This window comes from Bufo gargarizans, chromosome 3 (genome assembly GCF_014858855.1).
Source record: "Bufo gargarizans isolate SCDJY-AF-19 chromosome 3, ASM1485885v1, whole genome shotgun sequence".
In the NCBI taxonomy this organism is placed as follows: Eukaryota; Metazoa; Chordata; class Amphibia; order Anura; family Bufonidae; genus Bufo; species Bufo gargarizans.
Window position 1 is genome coordinate 221,836,929 of NC_058082.1, and position 26,464 is coordinate 221,863,392.

Here is a 26,464-nt window from a genome sequence, read left to right on the forward strand (position 1 = left end):
GACTGATTCTCTGCTGACATGAAGCCAGATCCTCTGTTACGGGACCTCTCTCCTCTGCCTGGGTGCTGGGCCTAAATATCTGACAATGGACTGTTGCATTGGTGGCCTACGTGAAGCCTGATTCTCTGCTATGACATGCAGACTAATTCTCTGCTGACATGAAGCCAGATTGTCTGTTACAGGACCTCTCTCCTCTGCCTGGGTGCTGGGCCTAAATTTATGACAATGGACTGTTGCAGTGGTGGCTGACGTGAAGCCTGATTTTCTGCTATGACATGCAGACTGATTCTCTGCTGACATGAAGCCAGATCCTCTGTTACGGGACCTCTCTCCTCTGCCTGGGTGCTGGGCCTAAATATCTGACAATGGACTGTTGCAGTGGTGGCTGACGTGAAGCCTGATTTTCTGCTATGACATGCAGACTGATTCTCTGCTGACATGAAGCCAGATCCTCTGTTACGGGACCTCTCTCCTCTGCCTGGGTGCTGGGCCTAAATATCTGACAATGGACTGTTGCATTGGTGGCTGACGTGAAGCCTGATTCTCTGCTATGACATGCAGACTAATTCTCTGCTGACATGAAGCCAGATTGTCTGTTACGGGACCTCTCTCCTCTGCCTGGGTGCTGGGCCTAAATTTATGACAATGGACTGTTGCAGTGGTGGCTGACGTGAAGCCTGATTTTCTGCTATGACATGCAGACTGATTCTCTGCTGACATGAAGCCAGATCCTCTGTTACGGGACCTCTCTCCTCTGCCTGGGTGCTGGGCCTAAATATCTGACAATGGACTGTTGCATTGGTGGCTGACGTGAAGCCAGATTCTCTGCTATGGGACCTCTGTCCAATTGATTTTGGTTAATTTTTATTTATTTAATTTTTATTTTAATTCATTTCCCTATCCAAATTTGTTTGCAGGGGATTTACCTACATGTTGCTGCCTTTTGCAGCCCTCTAGCCCTTTCCTGGGCTGTTTTACAGCCTTTTTAGTGCCGAAAAGTTCGGGTCACCATTGACTTCAATGGGGTTCGGGTTCGGGACGAAGTTCGGATCGGGTTCGGATCCCGAACCCGAACATTTTCGGGAAGTTCGGCCGAACTTCTCGAACCCGAACATCCAGGTGTCCGCTCAACTCTACTTCAGAGTTTTGACCCAAAGCAGCCACTTCCCTTGCTTCCCCTATAACTACCCCCTGACATGTTATCGTTTTTAACATGAGCCTAATCATGACCGTATCAATTCCATACAGCATCAATAGTTCTAGTGTGAAATGAGTAAAGTTGGCTGAACCCAACAATTTTGGCTGCTCTGATTAACTTAACAATCTTTATGTGTACGGGGGTGTATTGATTCTCCCCCAACAGTAGATGTTGTGGGAAGGATTGGGCATTTGTCCAATTACATGTTGTTATAGAACATAAGCCTTTGCCGGGAGCATCTTCTCCCAACTAAGGACACATGTACGTTCGCCCAAATACACATGTACAGTATATGGAAGAGTTGTAAAGTGCAGTAGTCATCCAAATGTGTAATTAGCCAATGCCCACTCAAGGTGAAGTGTTGGTTTGTTTTATTCACTGGATGCTACTCTGTGCCTTTTCACCTACACAACACAGCAATATATTAACCCTTTCCTGACCGACCAATTTTCTGTTTTTCTAATATAGTTTTTTTGTTTAGTTTTTTTTTTATCCCTGCTTTCCTGGACCCATAATTGCTTTTATTTTTCTGTTCAAATAGCCATATGAGTTTTTTTTTTTTTTTTTGAGGGACAAATTGAATATTTCAATCGCACCATTTACTATTGCATGCAATGTCTGTGGGTCAGTACGATTATAGCCATGCCACATTTTTATAGTTTTAATGCTTAAAAATGATATTTTGACCCCATAACTTATATTTTTATGTTATCAGAGCTGTGTGGAGGATCATTTGTTATGGGAAGAACTATATTTTTTCATTCAGGCTATACTGTGGTGCGTATGAATTTTTTATCATTTTTTTATGTCATTTTTTGGAAAGGTGAAGCAACAAAAAATGGTGCTCACATTACAGGAGCTATACAATTTTTTTTATTTTTTTTACTATTATTTTATTTTTGAAATGGGGAAAGGGGGCCTTTTTGGTGTTTACTTTTTTTTACACTTGAAGCGGCACTGAGCTTTCAACAAACTTTGCATTGATTAACTATTAACAATTTTTGGCCATTATATCACTTGTCTCTGGCATATAACAGTTTTCGTATGTGCATAGAAAGTAGAGGGAAATCTTCTTTCTAACTGTCTCACAGTAACTCGGAAGCAGCCGCAGGATAATGGAGGACATTACAGACAAACATTGACCTGTACTTTTCTGCAAAGATGATCTGTCCTGGATGACAAAAAGGCATTTTTCAGTGGTCGGTGTAGGCTGACACATAGCTGATAACAGGAAAACTAGACATTTCTCACTGCTAAAATAAGTTGCAGAGTGTCTTACGAGTGGTTGTACTATTGACTTATGTAAAATTGTGCAAAAAATTAGAGTCCCCCTAGGAGACTTTAACATGTGATCATCTAATCAATTCTTCCATAGACTGATAGAAACGTCTGTATGACAGGCCTCAGAGCTTGAAAAGAAACATCCGTATGACACACACGGGAGTTCAGTCTTCTCAGATGCCAAGGCCACAATTGACCATGGCGTCTGAGAGGTTAAAATTTGGTGATCGGTACTATCGCCATAAAATAGGCACCTGGCCACGACGGCACCTCCCAGCTCCTGAGTTGAGGGCCATTTTCAAATACCTGACACCCACTGAACATATGAACATGTACCGAGGATGTTAGGAATGGGTTAAAGACATGTAAGGGGAACATGGAAATTTATCAAGAATGATTATCGTACCATCTACATATTTGGAAATATTTCCTTTTTTCTTCTGCTATGTAGACAGTGTTGTTCTTAAACGGCACAAATGACTAGTTTGTACAAACTTACATATATCTGGTTATTATTAAACCGCTTCTGAATCTCATACAACAGGCTACTGTCTGTGAGCTCACTGAGCGTTGCCAAGTCATCGTTCGGGGCAGCAGGCATTAACTTGATCTATAGATAAACAAAATGTTATGATGCTTTTATAATAAACTTACTATTACTATGCCAAGTGCACTGTAGGTGGGCCTGAGCAGCTCGTTGTACCATAACCCACCTTCAGTACACTTGAGAGCTAATTTGCATATGGATTAAAAGACAATTTTCTCAAGATTGCACAATTGGATCTGACAGCTAAAGAAATGTGTATAATATAGGGAGGCAACCCTACCAAGCATTGTACACAATTTAAAAGTGAATTTGGTGCTAACAAACTCCCTTTAAAACATGTGGTATTTACATGGCTCCCTTATGTCACATTAAGACAGCAAAGAACCAAGGGGATAACTTATTAAACAGAAATACACCTATATTAGGCATATTTCTTTTTATCACCCACGCCAGGTCTAAAAAGTGAGTGCGGAATGGGCGCAGAAAGGGACGGGCCAGCAGGCCTGTCTCATTTACCATTTTCTGTGCCTGTTTTAGACATAAAAAATTGTCTAACTGTGAGCTCGGAAGCTGTCTTACATTTAGAAGCGGCGGTCGATCCACCAAAGTTATGTAGAGGCCAGCGCTTCTACATAACTGCGGCAGATCCATCGCCAGTGCGGGGCTTTATTAAGATCGACGTCTAAAATGCTGGTCTTAATAAATGTGCCCTAAAGTCCTTATTTTAGGGTTATGGGCTGAAGCTGGCAATAGTTACTTTATGTCAACTATGAATCTAGAATTTCTGATTTGTCTACATAAAGTCTATGGGCGTAAATAGAGGAGAAGAGACAAGATCAATATCTACCATCTCTTGATTTTGGTCATTGTAATGGTAAGCCACTTCCTTTTGTATGGTAAACTGGTAGACCTGGTAAACCTCAGGACAGAGAATAGAGGGCACTGTGAAGGCCCACACTACCCTTGGACCTGAGATAGACTCCATTCTCCATGGATCCCATAGATGGAATCCATGAAGGGTGGAACATGTGAAATAACATAGTAGGCCAGTCTATTTGTCTACTAGGGGTTAGACTAAAAGAAAACTTTCTCTTTCTATTCAGTCAACTGTTTAAACCTTTTACCTGTTCCAGTTGAGTAGATCTATTTACTGTATTTTTTTCGGAGGCATTTTCTTGAGAGTAAAGCTTGCCTAAAACCTTTCCTGAATCTTTGAACATTGTGTCTTTCTCCAGCAAACTGTCTTGCTTAGAAATTGGTAAAGCCAATGGACGCCTGTAAAAAAAAAAAAAAAAAAAAAAGTCTCTCTATAGATGCAAATAGGAAAGAAGATTTTAGATTAATTCATTCTCTAACTAAAAAAAAAAAAAATAGATATGGCACCACTGATAGTTAAGATTCTATTCAGTAGCAGCCCTGTTAGAAATGCAAGCATAGGCAGAATAGTCATGAGATTCAATTTTGCAAGGAAAGCAAATCAATAAGCAATCTAAAAGTTTTGCACCCAAAAGTAGCAGCAAACATGAACCAATTACATGAGTAATGATTCTAAAATATTCAAGCACAATAGAGGACATATACACTACTATATACTGTTCATTTATTGTATAATGTTAATATGTAGAAATGAGCAAAGTTTAGAAAAATTCAATTGGGTAGCTTTTCCGAAGTTTGACAATAAATTAAATTTGGCACAAACCGCTATGTTAAAACATTCAGCCTACCAATCAATGGGACAATTTTTAATGGGCGATTAGACAGAAGTGCACCCATCTAACATCCGTTAAAAATGGTAATACACTAAGTGCAATAAGGCCGTTTACTAAAAAAAATCATCCACTTGCTTGCACAGGGGCACTCGGCTCCTGTCTTGATTGAAAAAGACCTGCTAAAGGACGATGTGATCAAGCAGGGTGCTCGGTGACGTCATCACACTCAGTGCAAGTCCTTCAGCAGGTCTTTTTCAATCAAGAGAAGAGTGGACTGCCTCTGCGCGAGGAAGTGGAAGAGGTGAAACATTTTTTACTGTTATTTCTAAAACAACTCCAGCCATAATTTTAGGAAAAATGATTCATTACCAAGACGCACAAGGAAATTGGGCTTCGCATTTTTCCTAAAAGTCAGACCAAATTCCACTGCGGATGCTTCGCTCAACGCTACTAATATGCACAAGTCAGTAATCAGTCGATTAAATAATCTAATCTTAAAGGACACTCCTCTGTTTCTGTAACTGTGCCCACCACCGGCTGCATTTTACAAGGGTTATTTTGATCTCAACCAAGAATGGGACGGCTGACAGTCTACTGTGTATGGAGACCTCCGGACTCTCCTCCAACAGATGATGTTTGGGAGAAAATGATTGGGGGCTTTGAATTTTAACACTGTATGCTTTTTTTCTCCATGGAGATAAACTGCTGCCAGAGGCTTTTGGCAACAGCTTTCTCTCTTTACACATACATACACGCTACCTTGTATGTGTAGCAGGGAGCTGTGAGAGATAGCTGTCACTGACAAGCTGGCGATCATTTGCCCGACAGATGCAAAATCGCAGGTTCATGATCGGTTGTCACGGCAGCCTAGGGCCTTGCTAAAGCTCCCAGGCCTGCCATAGTAATCTTCCTCTGGCAAAGCTTAATGGGAATATGTCACAAACGCCATAGACTGCAATGCTATAGTGTTACAGTCTATTGGATAAGCGATTCAACTACTGCATATTCAAGACCCCTAGGGGCACTAAAAATAAAAGCAATATAAAAATGTGTCTTAAAAACAGCTGTAAACCCCAAAAGTATTAACAATTCAAATCACCTCCCTTTTCAAATTTTACATACAAATATAGGCAATAAATACAAACATATTTGGTTTTGTTGTGTCTGAAAAATACAAAATATTAAAATATGAAAGTATTTATCCTGCACTGTAAATGCTTTAACCAAAAATAAAGAATTTAAACGCCTAAACTGTGTTTTTTTATATCATCTCGCTTTAAAAAAAAATGAAAAAAAAAAAGTTATTAAAAGTCGTATGTACTCCACAATGGTACCAATGCAATCTATAGCTCACCCGACAAAAAGTACGCCACACAGCTCTGTAGATTGAAACATAAAACATTTAGGCGGGGTTCACACGGGCGTTGCGGGTGACATGCGGGAACAGATGCTGGTGCGCTGCGGGAAAATGCGTGATATTCCCCCGCAAGTACAAAACGTTTTAATGCGTTTTGCACGTGCATGAGAAAAATCGGCATGTTTGGTACCCAGACCCGAACCCGGACTTCTTCACAGAAGTTCGGGTTTGGATTAGGTGTTCCGTAGATTTTATTATTTTCCCTTATAACATTGTTATTAGGGAAAATAATATCATCCTTAATACAGAATGCTAAGTAAAGTAGTGATGGAGGGGTTCAAAATTTAACTCACCTTAATCCACTTGTTCGCGCAGCCCGGCTTCTCTTCTTTCTTCTTCTTTGAGGAAAAGTACCTGTGGTGATGTCACTGCGCTCATCACATGGTCCGTTACATGATCCATCACCTTGTGACGGACCATGTGATGAGCACAGTGATGTCACCACAGGTTCTTTTCCTCCCGGACAGCAAAGAAGGAGACAGAAGAGAAGCCGGGCTGCGCGAACAAGTGGATGAGATGAGTTAAATTATAATAATTTTTTTTAACCCCTCCAGCCCTATTTTACTAACCATTCTGTATTATGAATGCTATTATTTTCCCTTATAACCATAAGATAAACTATAAAAATGTATTATGTATTATTGCTATAATCCTGTTAACCTGCACAAAAAATGTAACATAAATGTAAAAGCAAAAAAAATAAAAAATAAATTACAGAATTACATTTTTTTAAAGGGGTTCTCCGGGAATTAAGAAAATGACAATACTTAAATATTACTTTAGTATAAATATATTCCCAACTACCTTTCATTAGTTATATTTAGGGATGAGTGAATCGACTTCGGATGAAACAAGTACCAAGTGGTACCTTGGAACCAAACCCAAATTCGGGAAATGTTTTTTTACAGTATAAATTAATGTATGAGGTTATTGTGCAAAGTCTCGCGAGACTTCGCAAAGCAATAACTTCGGCTCTTAAGAGCCAATACATTCTAATACTGTACGGAGCTCCTGCTCCGTACAGTATTAGAACGAAGTTTTATGAGAATCGACTTCGGATGTTTCATCCGAAGTCGATTAGCTCATCCCTAGTTAAAATTAGCTCAACCCTAATAAAATTTCCGCCATCCTATTAGCACACACAAAACCAGCAGGACAAGTTACTTTACAACACTGAGCTAAAGAGTAGCCTCATCCTACTCTCTGCTCTGCTTGTCAGGGATTATGATCCTGAATGCAGATGAGATCTTTAGATGAATCTCTGTAGGAATGGAGGTCATGAGGAGACATGAGGTACAGAGAGGACAGACAGGACAGACTCTTAATATGGGGCTGTGGTAATGGAGACTGCATTCAAGTGCTGCTGCTCATTATCTACACCCCACTATCCTCTCTGTACTTCATGTCTCATAATGAACTTCATTCCTACAGAGATTCAGCTGAAGATCATATTAAACTGTATTCAGGATCATAATCCCTGACAAGTAAGAGAGGAAGATGGTGCAGCTCTTTAACTTGTGCTCCTGTGTAATTAGGACAGGTTTTGTGTGGACTAGTAGGATGGCAGCCATTTTTTATTTTTCCCTAATGATTGCTCCCAGGACAAAACGAGCCATTATAGCTAATGAAAGATTTTTGGTAATATAGTTATAATGAAGTAATATTGAAGTAATTTAATTTTCTTAATTCCCAGAGAACCCCTTTAATTTCCCTCCATAATTACGCTGTTTTTCATTTTTCAATTCAGGATACAATAAATTAAATGGTCCCAGCAAAAGACATAGCATGTCTAGCAAAACAAAAAAAAATAAGCTCTAATATGGCTATGTGAATGGAAAATGTTAAAAGTTCTGACTTTTGGAAGCAAAAAAACAGCGAAAATGAAAATTGACTCAGTCCTCGGAAGCCCACGCTTCCAAGCTTCATAGTGCTTCCGTGGGCTTTCAGGTCCATGTCTGCAAAAGATAGGACGTGTTCTATCTTTTGCAGTATCTTGGGATTGCGGACCTATTCAAGTCAATGGGTCCGCACCACAGAGTTTACCTGGTCATTGCCCGTATATTACAGACCCGAATCAGAGCCCTTATAGACATATGAATGAGGCCTCATACATGTGACTAATCATAAATGCTCATATCCAATAATTGTGTCATTGTGGTGCATTTCAGCCAACAAACATTCAAACACTTGTTTGTCTCCTGATTGCAACTTTTATTCTGAATAATAGTTGGCCGATTATTGACATCACATTGCCCCAATTAATCAGGGATGTATTGCTGATAAATATTACAACTCAGTGGGGAAAGGACAATTATGGTAGCAATCATTCCTTCCCCATATACCTCATATCAACCTGTGTAACGGCTGCATTTCTAGTCATTTGGCGCTCATCCTGACTCAACAGGACCCTTAAAGTCTCCAGGAAGTAGTAGAGAGATAGGGAACAGGGGGAGCTTTAACCTCTTAAGGGATGAGTCAATTTTTGGGCACAAGCCCTTACGTTTGTCTGAATAAGCCCTTAGTAAGAGACAAAGTAACAGGTTATGGTGATGAATAAACAACCAGGTGCCTGGACTGGATGTGATGCAGGGTGACTATTGGTTAGTTGCGTTAGTGGAGTGATGTAAGAAGCATGGGAGGCCTGGCAGGCAGATAGGGAATGGAAACGGCAAAGGACAGGACTCTGATTAGTCCAATTTATTAGTTGAAGGAATATGGAAAAGGGTTTGAAACTATGTAGTAAACCTGAGAACAAATTCGGAGCAGGATAATGATGAGATCTTACACAAAAGAACATATTTGCCATTTGTATCACATGTTAGATATGATGTCCATGTATTTCAAGGGGAAGTGCATATTACCACAAACAGAACTGAGCTCAGCTGCTCCCATATGGTAGTGGAAAAAGATGTGGTGCAAGAAGATGATTAATTAAAAGTGCAATTAAATTGTATAAAAAAGAAAGACAAAGACAGCATATAAACATGAAAGTCTTAGAATGTATTTTTATCAAGATGTATAAGCCCATTTACCACTTCACACTGACCTCTTTTAAAGTGTAACTATGGTTTACGTTTTATTAGTGTAGATACAGGGATGTTAAACATTTTTGTGATATACTTTATTAGGAAAATATGTTTCTTTGTACTAGAAAACAAGGTGTAAAGAGTCTTCTTAGCAAAGCTCTGAGTCTTCAGCATTTTACTGAGCGCTGAAGACGCCTGTGTCACAGGGCCGTCTATAACGCGGGGCAAAAGGGGCAGCTGCTTCGGGCCCAGTTGCTCCTGGGCGGCCCAAGGCAGCTGCCTCTTGAGCCCCGCTGCCCAGTGGCGTAGCGTGAGGGGGGGGGGGGGGCAGTGGGGGCCGTTGCCCCGGACGTAAAATTCCAGGGGGCGCTAGCAGGGCCAAACTGCCAATTAGGCAAAGTTAGGTGATGGCCCCAGTGGGGGGCGGTGGCAGGCCACAGAAGCGCTCATCTCTATAATAATCTGTATCACCATCCTCAGGACAGTGATACAGATATATGTGCTGCGGCGAGGCAGGGGAGGGAGAGGCGTCTCCCTTACCCATTCCTCTGATAGGCTGCAGGCACTAGGCTCACCGCCTATCAGAGGCCGTTGCAGGCGGCGCAATTAAGTCATCGAACCGCCTGAGCCGTACAGCACGGGACACAGGCCAGAAGAGGCCTGCATCGCATCGCTGCCAGCCTGATGGAGGTAAGTATAAGTGTTTCTTTTTTTATATGGTACTGCTTACTGGCACATGATATGGGGGCACCTGTTACTGCCACATAATTGGGGGGCATCTATTGGGGCACTTGTTACTAACACATGATTGGGGGGCATCTATGGGGGAACTTTTACTGACACAAGATTGGGGGGCATCTATAGGGGCACCTGTTACTGGCATATGATTGGGGGCATCTATGGGGGCACTTCTTACTGGCACATGATTGGGGGGCATCTATGGGGGCACTTGTTACAGGCATATGATGGGGGGCATCTATGGGGGCACTTGTTATTGGCACATGATTGGGGCGCATCTATGGGGGTACTTGTTACTGGCACATTATTGGGGGCACTGTGGGGGTATCTATGGGGCACTTGTAACTGGCACATTATTAGTGGCACTATGGGGGCATCTATGGGGCACTATGGTGGCTTCTACTGAGGCCACAAAGAAGGGGTATTTTATATGTAGGGCTCTGTATAGGGGCGTTTCATACTGGGGCACAATATGGTGGGTACTATGGGAAAGGGGAGAGAGAAGAACTATGGGCTCGTCTATGGGGGCACTAAGAAGGGGTATTTTATACTTGCAAATTATAGGGGACACTGAGGGCATCTACTGGGGCACAATATATGGGGCATTTTATACTGGTACATTATGGGGGGCACTAGGAAGAAGGGGGGAGAGGAGCACTATGGGGGCATTTACTGGGGGCACTATATAGGAGCATTTTATACTGATACATTATGGGGGCACTATGGGGACATTAGCTTAACTGGGGGCATTAAAAGGGGGTATTTTTTGCACTGGCACATTATAAGGAGAATTATTACTACTGGGGGGCATTATGATGGGCTTTATTACTACTGGGGGTCTATGGGGAACAAGATTACTAGTATGTGCACTATGGGAGCATTATTACTTCTGTGGCACAGTGGGGACATGTTGGGGGCACTGAAGGAGCACTATTACTACCATGTGTGCTCTACCAGAGAATTATTCCTATTGGTGGGACTTTTGGGAGCACTATTACTGTGGGAGCACCTTTGCACAGTATCATCTTACCACAATTATTTTTGGGGATGTTATGTTTACACTATTAGTGTTAGGGGCACTATTTGCCGGGCACAGTTATTTTAGGGCACTGTGTGCCAATAATTATTGAAGGGCACTATCTGCATGGTACTACTATTATCAGGGGGTTTATCTGTTTCTGCAGTATAGTATTGGGGAGCACAGCAGCACAGTATTGGGAGTGGTAGGGAGGGATAATTTGTCCAGAAGATGAGAGGATGATGGAAAAGTAGTAAACTAAGGTTTTGTTTGTCAAACTGCAGAGACGAGAAATGGCTGAAAAATGGTCTTCTGGTCTGAAGGTCTGAAAGGAGAAGAGAAGGAAAGAGAACATCTACATCAAAGAGACATCACTGGATGTAAGAGGTATGTGGCGCTGTATTACCCTGTATGTAAGGGTGGATGGAGGGGTTAGTAGTACAGTACTACCTGCACATTGTAAAAAAAAAAAGTCATCTGCAAAATACTATATAGTTGTGCTTTTTTAATTTTTTGAATAATGGTACAGCCATTTTATTTGATACTTTTGTGCTAATCCTTTTTTTTTCTCTCTATATTAAGGGACATTTTAGTTACCAGAACCACAACAGCTAAATGTAGTAGTTCTGGTGTCTACAGCAGGCATGTCAAACTGCGGCCCTCCAGCTGTTGTAAAACTACAACTCCCAGCATGCCTGGACAGCCTACAGGTATCAGCCTACAGCAGGGCATTGTGGGAGTTGTAGTTTTACAACAGCTGGAGGGCCGCAGTTTGACATGCCTGGTCTACAGCATGTCAATGCAAGCTTTTTAATGTAAACACTGCCCCTTCAGAACACAAGGCTGTATTTACATTACTGCCAAGGAACACCTCTAGTGGCCACTCATCATTATTAAAGTTTACTACTCTATGAGGTGTGTGGATTTTTTTGTGGGTGTGTGTTGTGGTGGAGAGCGTGATTGCATGCTAAGGTGTGGGAAGTTGGGATCCAGGGGGCCCAAATAAATTCTTGCCCAGGGTTCAATCAATATTAAAGACGACCCTGGCCTGTGTGTAACATACAGAGGCTTCCAGTCTGCTTTTTGTCAATATCCCAATCCTTGACAATCTGTAGTACATGTGCCTATCACTGTCCATCACCCTGCCTATCTGACATGTTACACACAGGAGTCTTCAGCGCTTAGTAGAATACTGAAGACAGACTCTCTTTAGCCACGTCAGTAAGAGCCTTGCTAAGAAGACTCCTTACACTTTGTTTTCTAATACAAATAAATATCTTTCCTTAAGGGTCCATTCACACGTCCGTAAATGTTTGGCAGATCCTCAAATTGCAGATCCGAAAAACACGGACACCTGCAATGTGCGATCCGCAATTGGCGGACCGCACATCAGACACTTTAATAGAAAATGACTTTTCTGGTCCGCAATTGCGGACAAGAATAGGAAATGTACTATTTTTTTCAGGAACGGAATTGCGGATCCGGAAAAAAATGATCCCGAAAAAACGGATGCGGATCCATTCCAGCCCTATTGAAAGTGAATGGGTCCGCAAATTGCGGAACAAATGCGGACCAAAATTACGGACGTGTGAATGGACCCTAATAATGTATATTATAAAAATGTTTATCCCTGTCCCTACACTATATTAATAAACTGGATACAGCACTACATAGCGACCACCACTGCTTCAACATATGACCTGTAGGGGAGGGGAGTGGAAGCAAAACAGCCCAACTGCACTCCTGCTGCCAGGTTGAGAACTTCATGTTCCTTTTAGATTAATGTATAAGATGTGGATGTATGGTTCATGTCTTTAGCTACAATTGTGGTGTAATTACTTTAAAATAGTTTTTACTTTTCCAATTAATTATGGGTCATTAGAATTAGATTTTTTATTTTTTATTTTTACTGACTTGAAAATGGCTTGACTCCCAGTTTTTTTCTGCTGAAAGAGTTTTGAATCAGGAACCCAAAAATCCATTAATATGTCACAAATCACAAAACTTTTTACAATCTATAATTATAGGGCACATGTGACGCCTCCAGTGCAACCACTTACTCTTACACTAAAGGTTAAGTGCTCATTACATTTTCATGCAATTTATTTCTCCCACTTGAATATTAATTCAATATAGCAGCAGTAAAACATCTTTGCATCTATCTCCCTTTATTACTATATGTATTTAAACAGTGCCTTCACATACATATTTTATATTAGAAAAGCAAAAGGCCATATTCATTGACAGATCCCATTAATTTAAACAGAATTGTAACAAAAGACAAAATTTGCCTCAGTTTGGCACCCTTTTCATCAGTTTTGTCGGATCTGTTTTTGATGTGCTGAATAATGAAGCATGCTGTGCTTTTTGGTCTGATAAAACAAGAACATTACAGTCAATGTAGTGATGGATCACAGCAGATTTCATCTTTGACATCCACTTTTTAATCCATATTACACAGGTCACAATACGTATTACTCAAAGTCAAAAAACATCTGTATGCTGCAAATTCATGAACACGGAGAAGACATTTTGTAACCATTGTACCTTTTTAAGGAAATATAATGCTGCCACTGAACTCACTGTAAGTGCACATCTGCTTCGAGTGGGGAATATCTATGGCACTTGGCACTTATTTTTTTTCCAAAGGGGTATTCTGGTAACTAGAATTCATCCCCTATCCACATGATAGGAACTATCTTCTGTACCTAATCATGGAGGTCCAAATGGTAAAACCCATAGACAATGAATGAAGTGGCTAAGCGCATGCTCAACCTGCCTCTCCATCAGGATGGGGGTACAGGCAGGGGTGGTCTAAGAACTTAAAGTGGCCAGGGAAAAAATACTAAAAGTAGCCCAGGTGTTGAAGGTTGGTCCAAATTGGCAGAAGGTGGGGTAAGACAAGTAGATGGGGCCAATAGAAGTTTGCAAGGGCAGCAAGACTATAGTGCCACACAAAGTACCATCCCACAGAACCAAATACCACAATGCAGCAGAAAATACCACCCCAGAAGCTTGTCCCTCTGTGGTGGCCATCAATAGCTGCAACGTTCTGTCCTCCTCCCCTATTTGTCTATAATTAAGTGGAGTAGGGGGCTTAGGAGGTGAGATACAGCCACAGCACCAAACCAGCTTTACCTTTAGCATGCTGCTTGGACTTCCTCTACTAATGACCCCTATGGTGCCCCCAGTAGTATACACCCAGCCAGTGGCAGTGAGGAGGGCTTTGGTGGCCCTATGGGCATCGGCCCACCAGGAAAATTCCCTGTAAGGTCTATGGCCAGTCTGCTCCTAGGTACTAGTCCCCTGTTCCTGGGATTGGTTGGGGTCAAAGCCTTCAGGTAGTTATCACCTATCCAGTGGTTAAGAGAATACCCATTTAATTCTATGTTAATATGAAAGAAAACCCTGTGTGTAACTCTATGAAATTGTAGTCATATGGAGAAGGCACAGTACGGGGCCTGTATTATGGCTCAATGCAATTCAGAACATCTACAAAGCAGTAACATGGCTGCAAACATGAGGCTTGACTATGTCATGTTTTATATGTATCGCACACACAGAAATACACTCCCTTCCATAATGTAGATAAATACTATCAGATGCAGGCCACATTTGTAGCTTTGGCACAGTACATAATAAGTTCAAATTGTACATATAAATTAGAGACCTCTAACGTAAAAGGAAAATATGGTCCCTGCCTGTGATAAGCACCATCCTCATTTGTCAGTGTCAGACTCTATTTGAACAATATTCACACATGTATGCAGCCATGTAATGTACCGTAGTTATTCTCAAATAAAGCTAAATCTTAAATCTATGGCTCTGCCACAAAGACATTAGCATGCCCAGCTTCTGTAGTCAATGAGGCGTGCATCTTCTCTTAGGTTTAAAAAAGAATTTTGCATTTTCCATTTAACTATTTAATCTGATATGCCTCTGGATGTTGTCCAACACTGGCTTAAAACCCAGACACAAAGCATGTAAATGATATGGCCGATGCAAAGCAAGGCAGTTGGGATCCTAATAATTATAATACTAGCTGCATGTGTCACGAAAGGGCAGCTCAGAGTTTTGACAACTATCGAGAGACAGGAAAACTGTGCTTTCAATTTTCAGAACAGGAGGTCCTCGCCGTTTTTAAATACTGCCTTGCTATGAAAACAATAACTTGCTCACATTTTTTAAATACAATAATTTCATTGAAATTCTTTCCCAGAAATGGCATTGATTAATGTCTTTACAAAGGAATTCAGATGCCATAGGCGTATAATTTCTCCTGCCCCGACAGCCTTGGAGCTCTAATTACGAAAAATAAATATAAGTGCTCTTTGCGATATAAACGCCTTGGCATATTTCTATAACTGTTAGGCCTAAAAACATTGTGGGGGGGGGGGAGTAAAATATTTGGGGAAATATTCTTAGGTTTTCCTAGTCTACTTTCAAACTGGCGTTTTGGCTTTCCATTTGTGAGATCCATTCAGGGCTCTCACAAGCGGTCCATACGGATCAGTTTGCCCTCATGCATTCTAAATGGAAAAGGATCCGCTCAGTTTGCATCAGTTCAGTCTCCATTTTGCTTTGGAGACAGACACCAAAACATTTGGTGTCCGTCTGATAAAACTGAGCCAAACGGATCCGTCCTGACGCACAATGTAAGTCAATGGGGACGGATCTGTTTTCACTGACACAATCTGGCACAATAGGAAACAGATCCGTCCTCAATTGACTTTCAATGGTGTTCAAGACGTCTTGGCTATGGCTATGGATCCGTTCTGAACGGATGCAGACGGTTGTATTATCTGAACGGATCCGTCCATGACATATCCACACAAAACGCGAGTGTGAAAGTGGCCTTACATGTACAGCAGTCAGTTTTTCTTAAGCCTACATTGTTGTGCTTTGCGCCAAATCTATCAAATGTCGCACATTGTTTGTTAAACATAGAGAATATTTAAACCTAACATTTCTGTCTATAAATAGGATAACTGTTTTATTACATCATTCTACCACCACCGCCCCCCGCCCGACTGGAGTAATTTTGCTAATTTTATATTTTTTTGACTCTTTAAAAAGTTGCGGCCATAAATCTGGAGAGAAGCTAATTTACATAGCTAACCACGCCCACTTTCCCAACAACATGTTGTGTATTCAATAAATTTAAAATGTAATTTAAAAAGTAATAGCCATACAAGGACCAGTGGTAGATGTGGTGACACGCTGCACAGATTCTCTCTCCCTGGGTAACTGTACATGACCCCAGGGGAGTGCAACATTGTCATGGTCTTACCTTCTTGCCGTTCTCCTTCGTTTGACATGTGCTGGCGGCCATCTTGGTTTCTGGGGTTCTTGTAGCCTCCCACCCTGCGGCTTCTCCTTCCCACTGGGAGGAGCTGGATGCCTAGCTCATATATATAGGAGGTCTGTGGCTTCAGTTCCTTGCTTGGTCCTCCTGTGTTCACATGCTTCTAAGACTGCTGCTGATTCTGGTTCCTGATCCTGGCTTCGTCTGACTACCCCGCTGGTTCCTGATCCTGGCTTCGTCTGACTACCCCGCTGGTTCCTGATCCTGGCTTCGTCTGACTACCCTGCTGGTTCCTGATCCAGGCTTCGTCTGACTACCCCTCTGGTTCCTGACCTCTGGCTACGCAAGACCCTGCTTCGGTTTAGCCATCCGTTTGGACTTTTGCTTACAGCTTGATTTTCAATAAAGCCCTCTTATTTCCACTTATATCTTGTTGTACGTCTGGTTCATGGTTCCATGACAAACATGGACTTCTGTACATGTTATCAACCCCCTTCACACATCAATCAGAAAGGATACTTAGCAAAGCCCCTGTGGGGCAAATTTTGTAACCCCCATCCTGTATATAAAAAGGATTTTGTGTATAGAGCTGAGGACATGGGTTGCTAGATGACCGATAGCACATCCGCAATAGCCAGTCCCCATAGCTCTGTGTGCTTTTATTGTGTAAAAAAAAAAAAAAAAGATTTGATACATATGCAAATTAACCTGAGATGAGTCCTGTCCCTGACTCATCTCACATACAGGACTCATCTCAGGGACAGGACTCATCTCACATGCAGGACTCATCTCAGGCTAATTTGCATATGTATCAAATCGTTTTTTTTATACAATAAAAGCACACAGACAACTTCAAAGCATTCTATCATCACTCCATGCTTAGTAAGGTATTCTTTACTTCTTACCTTATCAATGTTTAAATATGTGGTTTTTGTCAAAGGTTCCGCAAAGTCCCTAAGTGTATTAAACTATTAAAAGACTGTATAATCACCATTTAATCCTCCACCGTTTCCGGCACTGATTCTCTGGTCTGTGTTTACAGGCTGCAGCGTGACATAGCCGTATACAGCTTGTGACCACTACAGCCAATGACTGGCCTCAGCGAACTAGTAGTGCCCTATAGCCACTGACTGGCTGCTGTAGTCACTGCTGCAGCCTGTAAAAACATACAAGAGGTGACTACCAGAGTATCAGTGCTGGACATGGCAGGAAATTAATGATCTTTTTATTATTTTGACCCATTTAATGGCTTTAGGGAACTTTTGATTAAGGTTGGAAAAACCTTTTAATATGTCAAGCTTTCTTGCTTTTATTATACTTGCAGAAACCTGCATAAAAACAAATGAAACAAAAAAATACTAAAAACAATATTAATGCCAATAATATTATGGCGCATCCATATAGTTCTCCAAACAGCAGCAATACGTAATGCTGAACTACAACTCCCAGCAAGTCCAAACAGCCTTTAGGTATAATGTAACATTATAATGCCGTATTACCTATAATCACTACAATACCACAACTTACAGCTTACTGGCTGCCAAAGGAAGGTCATGTAAGATCTCTTCATATTGTTCATCCGGGAACACTGGAAAATACGAGGGGTTTTTGTTTTTCTCTTCTGAGAGATCTTCAGCTTTTAGCAGCATGTCTTGTATGAATTCTGTCGCAGCTATGTCTGTGAATAGGTATGAAGCAGTCAGTAATCCATGTATGTAACACTATTTAAAAGCAAAACTGTTCTCTTTACACGAGCTTCCCACTTGGGCGTGCACCAGACCTCTATCTCACACAGGGTGCTTTATCCTTTTTCTTTATTTTTCTTTTTTTGCAACAAGAAAAAATGTAATGAGCCAAAAATGCTTCTATAGGAATGTAGTGTTAGCATTGGCTTTTCTGGTAGAATAGTGGTGCAACTTTTTCTACTGCATTGCGTTCAAATATTCCGAGGCAATTTACATATTCCCAGAGAGCAATGTTAAGCCTTTAGCAACATCCACCATGAATTTATGATGTAGGTGCTAGCAGTTAATGCCACATGCCATTCATTGATAAGGGTGGAGCAGGCTGAGTATCTGAGTCTGAGCCATAGGCCTCATGCACACGACCGTTGTGTGCATCCGTGGCCGTTGTGCCGCTTTCCGTTTTTTTCCGCTGACTCATTGACTTTCAATGGGTCTGTGGGAAAATCGGAAAATGCACCGTTTTGCATTCAAGTCAATGGGTCCGTGAAAGAACACGGATGCACACAAGATTGGCATCCGTGTCCGTGATCCGTGGCCGTAGGTTACTTTCATACAGACGGATCCGAAGATCCGTCTGCATAAAAGCTTTTTCAGAGCTGAGTTTTCACTTCGTGAAAACTCAGATCCGACAGTATATTCTAACACAGAGGCGTTCCCATGGTGATGGGGACGCTTCAGGTTAGAATATAGTAAAAGAACTGTGTACATGACTGCCCCCTGCTGCCTGGCAGGTGCTGCCAGGCAGCAGGGGGCAGACCCCCCTCCCCCCCCCGTAGTTAACACATTGGTGGCCAGTGCGGCCGCCCCCCCCCCCTCCCTTCCCTGTAGTTAACTCATTGGTAGCCAGTGGGCCCCCCTCCCTCCCCTGTAGTTAATTCATTGGTGGCCAGTGGGCCCCCTCCCTCCTCTGTAGTTAACTCGTTGGTGGCCAGTGGTCCCTCTCCCCTCCCTCCCCCTCCTAATTAAAATCTCCCCCCCATCATTGGTGGCAGAGGAGAGTACCGATAGGAGTCCCAGTTTAATCGCTGGGGCTCCGATCGGTAACCATGGCAACCGGGACGCTACTGCAGTCCCTGTTGCCATGGTTACTTAGCAATTTGTCGAAGCATCATACTTACCCGCGAGCAGCGATGTCTGTGACCGGCCGGGAGCTCCTCCTACTGGTAAGTGACAGGTCTGTGCGGTGCATTGACTAATGATCTGTCACTTACCAGTAGGAGGAGCTCCCGGCCGGTCACAGACATCGCTGCTCGCGGGTAAGTATGATGCTTCGACAAATTGCTAAGTAACCATGGCAACCGGGACGCTACTGCGGGAGCTCCTCCTACTGGTAAGTGACAGGTCTGTGCGGTGCATTGACTAATGATCTGTCACTTACCAGTAGGAGGAGCTCCCGGCCGGTCACAGACATCGCTGCTCGCGGGTAAGTATGATGCTTCGACAAATTGCTAAGTAACCATGGCAACCGGGACTGCAGTAGCGTCCCGGTTGCCATGGTTACCGATCGGAGCCCCAGCAATTAAACTGGGACTCCGATCGGTACTCTCCACTGCCAACAATGATAGGGGGGGAGATTTTAATTAGGAGGGGGAGGGAGGGGAGAGGGCCCACTGGCCACCAACGAGTTAACTACAGTGGAGGGAGGGGGGGCCCACTGGACACCAATGAGTTAACTACAGGGGAGGGAGGGGGCTGGCTACCAACAAGTTAACTACAGGGGAGGGAGGGGGGCCCACTGGCCACCAATGAGTTAACTACAGGGGAGGGAGGGGGGGCTGGCTACCAACAAGTTAACTACAGGGGAGGGAGGGGGGCCCACTGGCCACCAATGAGTTAACTACAGGGGAGGGAGGGGGGGCTGGCTACCAATGAGTTAACTACAGGGGAGGGAGGGGCGTCTGCACTGGCCACCAATGAGTTAACTACAGGGGGGGGCGGCCGCACTGGCCACCAATGAGTTAAAAACAGAGGGGGGTCTGCCCCCTGCTGCCTGGCAGCACCTGCCAGGCAGCAGGGGGCAGTCATGTACACAGTTTTTCAGTATATTCTAACCTGAAGCGTCCCCATCACCATGGGAACGCCTCTGTGTTAGAATATACTGTCGGATCTGAGTTTCACGATCTAGCTCATATCCGACAGTATATTCTAACATAGAGGCGTTCCCATGGTGATGGGGACGCTTCAAGTTAAAATATACCATCGGATTGGAGAAAACTCCGATCCGATGGTATAAAAAGGACTCCTGACTTTACATTAAAAGTCAATAGGGGATCCGTTTGCAATTGCACCATATTGTGTCAACGTCAAACGGATCCGTCCCCATTGACTTGCATTGTAATTCAGGACGGATCCGTTTGGCTCCGCACGGTCAGGCGGACACCAAAACGTCTTTTTTTTCATGTCTGTGGATCCACCAAAAATCAAGGAAGACCCACGGACGAAAAAACGGTCACGGATCACGGACCTATGGACCCCGTTTTTGCGGACCGTGAAAAAATACTGTCGTGTGCATACAATACTGTCGAGGCCATACAAAGAGGGTGTTAACTGACACTGTAGCTGCAATGGCCAGACTCTAATCTAGGCAGTTTAACTCCTTAGATGGCACGGTCAGCAGTGACTGCAACATCTGGGAGGTTAGACAGAGGAAAAGGACTCCCTCTGTCAATTCATTGGGTTTCCATGAAAGATAAGGGCCCAATGAAGGCCTTCAAGTCTGCGGTCTTTGTATTCCTACTAGTTAGCTACTAAATATATAAAAAAATAATAATAAATGAAGCACAACTTTGTATCTACTAGTAGTGTTGAGCAAACTTGTGTTTTCAAGTTCGGCGTACAAGGTTCAGGTTATCTAAGAATTCCATTATGGATTCCGCTATCATGGTCTGTGGTAGCGGAATCCATAATGGAATTCTTACATAACCCGAACCCGAACCTTGTACGCCAAAGTTGAAAACATAAGTTCGCTCATCCCTATCTATCAGTACCATGAAGTCAAAGCATAATTTATCCCTCATGGTAAGAAAACAATGCCTGAATGCCTGATCTCCCAAAAATTGATTTTAAAAAGTTTTAAAGGTGTATTCCCATCTCAGACATTGATAGCATATCACTAGGATATGCCATCAGTGTCAGTTAGGTGTGGGCCCCACATGTCCCCTGAAGTGAAGGAGAGTGGTGCAAGCGTGGCCACCCTCCATTTTGGGAGTTCCGAAAATAGCTGAGTGTGGGTTTGACTATATCCGGCAGTCCCATACGGTCAATAGAGAGGTGGTCATGCATGCGCAATGTATTCGCTAGTCTCCACTATGGGGTTTTTGCTGACTCAGCTATTTTTTGAAATCTCATAGCAGTGAAAGGTGAGTACACTGTGCAGTGTGCTCTCCTTCACTTTGGGGGGCCTGTTCTGAATGTAGGAGAGGTGGGATCTGTGACATTGATGACCAAGATGGTCAATCCCCTTAAAAAAAATACAACAAAAAAATCCCTCATATGGCTATGTCAACAAATGTTAAGGGTACTGTCACACTAGCGTTTTTATTTTATGGTTTTGAGTTCCGTCACAAGGGCTCAATACTGGAAAAAAAAAAAGATCATTTTTATCGTAATGCATTCTGAATGAGAGCATTTAGTTCAATATGCATCAGGGTGCATCAGTTCAGTCCCTCTTACGGTATTTGGCCAGAGAAAATACCGCAGAATGCTGTATTTTTCTCTGTAGCCAAAAATCTTGAACATTTTCCGGAATGCCATAAAATTAATTTCCATAAAAATTGCTGCATTGACGGATACGTTCTTCCGGTCCGCGTATACGCAGACCTTTAAATCTGTGAAAAAATAAATACCGGATCCGTTTTTCCGGATGACATCGGAGAGACAGATCTGGTATTTCAATGCATTTGTTCCGGATCCGTCTGACAAATGCCATCCGTTTGCGTCGGAACTGCCTGCCGGAATCCTCTGCCGCAAGTGTGAAAGTACCCTAAGAAGTTATAGCTCTCAGACTACAGCAAATATTTTAAAAAAGTGTTGTTGCCTCTTGGTCTTTCTTGTATCATTCACATAGTGTATTCTGTGGTTTGTAGGGCATTTGGGCACCAATAGCAGCATTTTATTAGTTTTTTTTTTAGGAAAACAAAGAACAGACAGGAGGAAGGAAAATGATCATTTACAAAAGAATTAGAATAACTGAACAAGGTGGGGGTGGAGGAGCATGATGTGCTGCATTACCCTAGAAAAGCTGTAAGGAATAAAACATAGGAAAGCTGCACAAAAATGTGGAAACCATCGTCAATGAAACTAACCTGAAGGCTTATCTCCATTACAGTTGAGAATGTTGGGATTTGCTTGATGCACAAGGAGAATTTTCACAATATTTGTCTGAAAGAAATATAAAGTTTGTGAGTTTTCCATTTAAAGACTTTGTGGTTTATAATTCCTTGTCATGAGCAGTTCTCCCAATGAAGGGTGTATTCTCTAGGGATGAAACCTTTATATAACGTTCACACTAATGTAATTTCGTCAGGTTCATTTTTATTGTTTTAATTTGAGAGGGTAAGGGCTGTATTAGACCTGAAGATAGTCGACCAGATCATCGCTAACAAGCGTTCGGAGGAACTCTCGTTAGCGATGATCTGCCTGTGTAAAATGAGCAAACAAGCTTGTTCACCGGGAAATCGTAATTTTTAAGCAGGCAAAAAAAATCATTGTTTGCCAGTGGCAGATAGTGCCTAATCACATTCTGCCGGTAAATAATGATTTTGTATGAGGACGAGCCATGGCATTAGAGATCTCTCCTTCCCATACTGTGGAGTAGGCTAGAGTTCCTTCCCGTCAATCGTCAGCCTCATCTACTGGTCTAATACAGGCCTTAGAGTTGTCAATAGGCAATACTAATACCAAGTGGGAGCTAATGTATACATTTTTGGGGTTATTCTGTTTTTAATGAGATTGGAAAAAAGGCTTTGTGTTATGGTGGTAATCTGTGAAAAATGTAGGTAATAAGGAGCAATGATTTTTTTTTTTTATTGCAGGTCTTGTGTATAATTTTTGAGATCTGTTGACATGGTACAGGGATGCACTGTGGCTGTTGTTGCAATGCTGTGCCTGTGGGTTGGTGTGGTTCAATGCCAGCTGGGTCTCAATGCCTGCAGGTGGAGTGGTCACCATGTGCTTCTGCCCCAAAATAGTGAAGGGACTCAATTGAAAGAGGCCACAATGATGTGGTGAGTAGGCCTATGCATTTTCATAAAAAAATGTGTAATACAAGCCTCGTGCTTATATGAATCAATTTTGTTTAGCAGCAATAGATCAATGCATGGCATATGGATGTGCAATTCAGGATGTGCTTTTTCTCTACAGTTTCTCGTGTAGTTTATTCTACAGCCTTCACTTTACACTGCTTTATAATAAGCAGGGGATAGTTTATTACTATGTTGAAATACATAAAAAACAATGCAGGCAATAATATACTGTGTGGATACTGTAGTACTCTATAGACATAACTGTGTAGCCTAAAGGTGCCATTAGATTTATTTAGTGTCAGACTAACTCCTTCATTCCGTACAGTCATAGAGATACTGCCATACAAAATAAAATACATTGTATAAATTGTTCTATATATTTATTGTAGTATTCCAGTTAGGCTTTATTGTCACATTACCTGTCCATATTTTGCAGCTAAATGAAGTGGCGTCCAGTACAGGTTATCTATAGCATCTGGGTCCGCATTGTGCTCTAGTAACTGACTAGTCACTTCCTTAAAACCACACGCTGAGGCAATGTGAAGCTGTGGATGAAATATTTCACAGCTATAAGAACTTCAGCATAAAAAAGGAAACACTGTGCTTCTTAAAGGGGATGTGTTATCAGAAAATAAACAATTTTCTAACCCATGTTTTTATGTTCAACCGATTTTTAAAGATTTTTTTATGGTATTTTTAATTTTATACAGTTGCAAGAAAAAGTATGTGACCCCTTTGGAATGATATGGATTTCTGCACAAATTGGTCATTTAATGTGATCTGATCTTCATCTAAGGCTACTTTCACACTAGCGCTTGATCGGATCCGTTCTGAACGGATCCGATCATATTAATGCAGACGGAGGCTCCGTTCAGTACGGATCCGTCTGCATTAATAACTTAGAAAAATTTCTAAGTGCGCAAGATGCCTGAGCGGATCCGTTCAGACTTTCAATGTAAAGTCAATGGGGGACGGATCCGCTTGAAGATTGAGCCATATGGTGTCATCTTCAAGCGGATCCGTTCCCATTGACTTACATTGTAAGTCTGAACGGATCCGCTCGCCTCCGCACGGCCAGGTGGACAGCTGAACGCTGCAAGCAGCGTTCAGCTGTCCGCCTGTCCGTGCGGAGGCGAGCGGAGCGGAGGCTGAACGCCGCCAGACTGATGCAGTCTGAGCGGATCCGCTCCATTCAGACTGCATCAGGGCTGGACGGAGGCGTTCGGGTCCGCTCGTGAGCCCCTTCAAACGGAGCTCACGAGCGGACCGACGAACGCTAGTGTGAAAGGAGCCTAAGTCACAACAATAGACAATCACAGTCTGCTTAAACTAATGACACACAAAGAATTAAATGTTACCATGTTTTTATTGAACACACCATGTAAACATTCACAGTGCAGGTGGAAAAAGTGTGTGAACCCCTAGACTAATGACATCTCCAAGAGCTGATTGGAGTGAGGTGTCAGCCAACTGGAGTCCAATCAATGAGATGAGATTGGATGTGTTGGTTACAGCTGCCCTGCCCTATAAAAAACACACACTAGTTCTGGGTTTGCTTTTCACAAGAAGCATTGCCTGATGTGAATGATGCCTCACACAAAAGAGCCCTCAGAAGACCCACAATTAAGAATTGTTGACTTGCATAAAGCTGGAAAGGGTTATAACAGTATCTCCAAAACCTTTCTGTTCATCAGTCCAACGGTAAGATAAATTGTGAATGAATGAAGTTGAAAATGAAGAAAGTTCAGTACTGCTGCTACTCTCCCTAGCAGTGGCCGTCCTGTAAAGATGACTGCAAGAGCACAGCACAGACTGCTCAATGAGGTGAAGAAGAATCCTAGAGTGTCAGCTAAAGACTTACAAAAGTCTCTGGCGTATGCTAACATCTCTGTTAGCGAATCTATAATACGTAAAACACCAAACAAGAATGGATTTCATAGGAGGATACCACAGAGGAAGCCTCTGCTGTCCAAAAAAATTGCTGCACATTTACAGTTTGTACAAGAGCACCTGGATGTTCGACAGCAGTACTGTCAAAATATTCTGTGGACAGATGAAACCAAAGTTGAGTTGTTTGGAAGAAACACACAACACTGTTTGGAGAAAAAGAGGCACAGCACACCAACATCAAAACCTTGATCCAACTGTGAAGTATGGTGGTGGGGGCATCATGGTTTGGGGCTGCTTTGCTGCGTCAGGGCCTGGACTGATTGCTATCATTGAAGGAAAAATGAATTCCCAAGTTTATCAAGACATTTTGCAGGAGAACTTAAGGCCTACTGTCCACGAGCTGAAGCTCAACAGAAGATGGGTGTTGCAACAGGGCAACGACCCAAAGCATAGAAGTAAATCAACAACAGAATGGCTTAAACAGAAGAAAATACGCCTTCTGGAGTGGTCCAGTCAGAGTCCTGACCTCAACCCGATTGAGATGCTGTGGCATGACCTCAAGAAAGCGATTCACACCAGACATCCCAAGAATATTGCTGAACTGAAACAGTTCTGTAAAGAGGAATGGTCAAGAATTACTCCTGACCGTTCTGCACGTCTGATCTGCAACTACAGGAAACGTTTGGTTGAAGTTATTGCTGCCAAAGGAGGTTCAACCAGTTATTAAATCCAAGGGTTCACATACTTTTTCCACCTGCACTGTGACTGTTTACATAGTGTGTTCAATAAAAACATGGTAACATTTAATTCTTTGTGTGTTATTAGTTTAAGCAGACTGTGATTGTCTATTGTTGTGACTTAGATGAAGATCAGATCACATTTCATGACCAATTTGTGCAGAAATCCATATCATTCCAAAGGGTTCACATACTTTTTCTTGCAACTGTATGTCATCTATAGATTTTTTTTTTTTTTTTTTTTTTATACTACAGTTGTACAGCTTTCACACCTGTCACTAAGCCTAATAGGAACCACTTCTTGGTCTGTACAGATCATTTTTTAGCAGTCATCACAGGCAGAAATTACAATGACAGATATCAACTACTGTATATGTAGATAACACAATATCCCACCACACACAATAGGTGATTGCTACAGCTTATATATTCATTCCTTGTACAATGACCGCTGCTCACATCACAGAGCATGCCTAGAAAACTCAATGACTCTCCTCCTGTCTATTGTATCTATGGACTATGGTGACTACTGTAAAGGATATCTCTAAATTATGTTAACAACAGCTCAGGCAAGATAGCTGCCCCCATAATCATGTTCAGCAAATTCTGT

The 26,464-nt window shown here is 42.3% G+C and overlaps 1 protein-coding gene across 1 annotated transcript in view; it reads right to left on the reverse strand.

Moving 5' to 3' along the window:
* The window catches only part of MYO16 (myosin XVI), a 482,244-nt gene that overhangs the window by 407,500 nt on the left and 48,280 nt on the right, over positions 1 to 26,464 (reverse strand). Inside the window, exons 6-10 of the mRNA XM_044285559.1 lie at positions 23,647 to 23,772; positions 22,289 to 22,364; positions 17,767 to 17,917; positions 4,151 to 4,301; positions 2,979 to 3,089 (exon numbers count right to left, since the gene is read on the reverse strand). Coding sequence (XP_044141494.1) covers positions 2,979 to 3,089; positions 4,151 to 4,301; positions 17,767 to 17,917; positions 22,289 to 22,364; positions 23,647 to 23,772 — 615 coding nt within the window. The remainder of the gene's footprint in view (positions 1 to 2,978; positions 3,090 to 4,150; positions 4,302 to 17,766; positions 17,918 to 22,288; positions 22,365 to 23,646; positions 23,773 to 26,464) is intronic.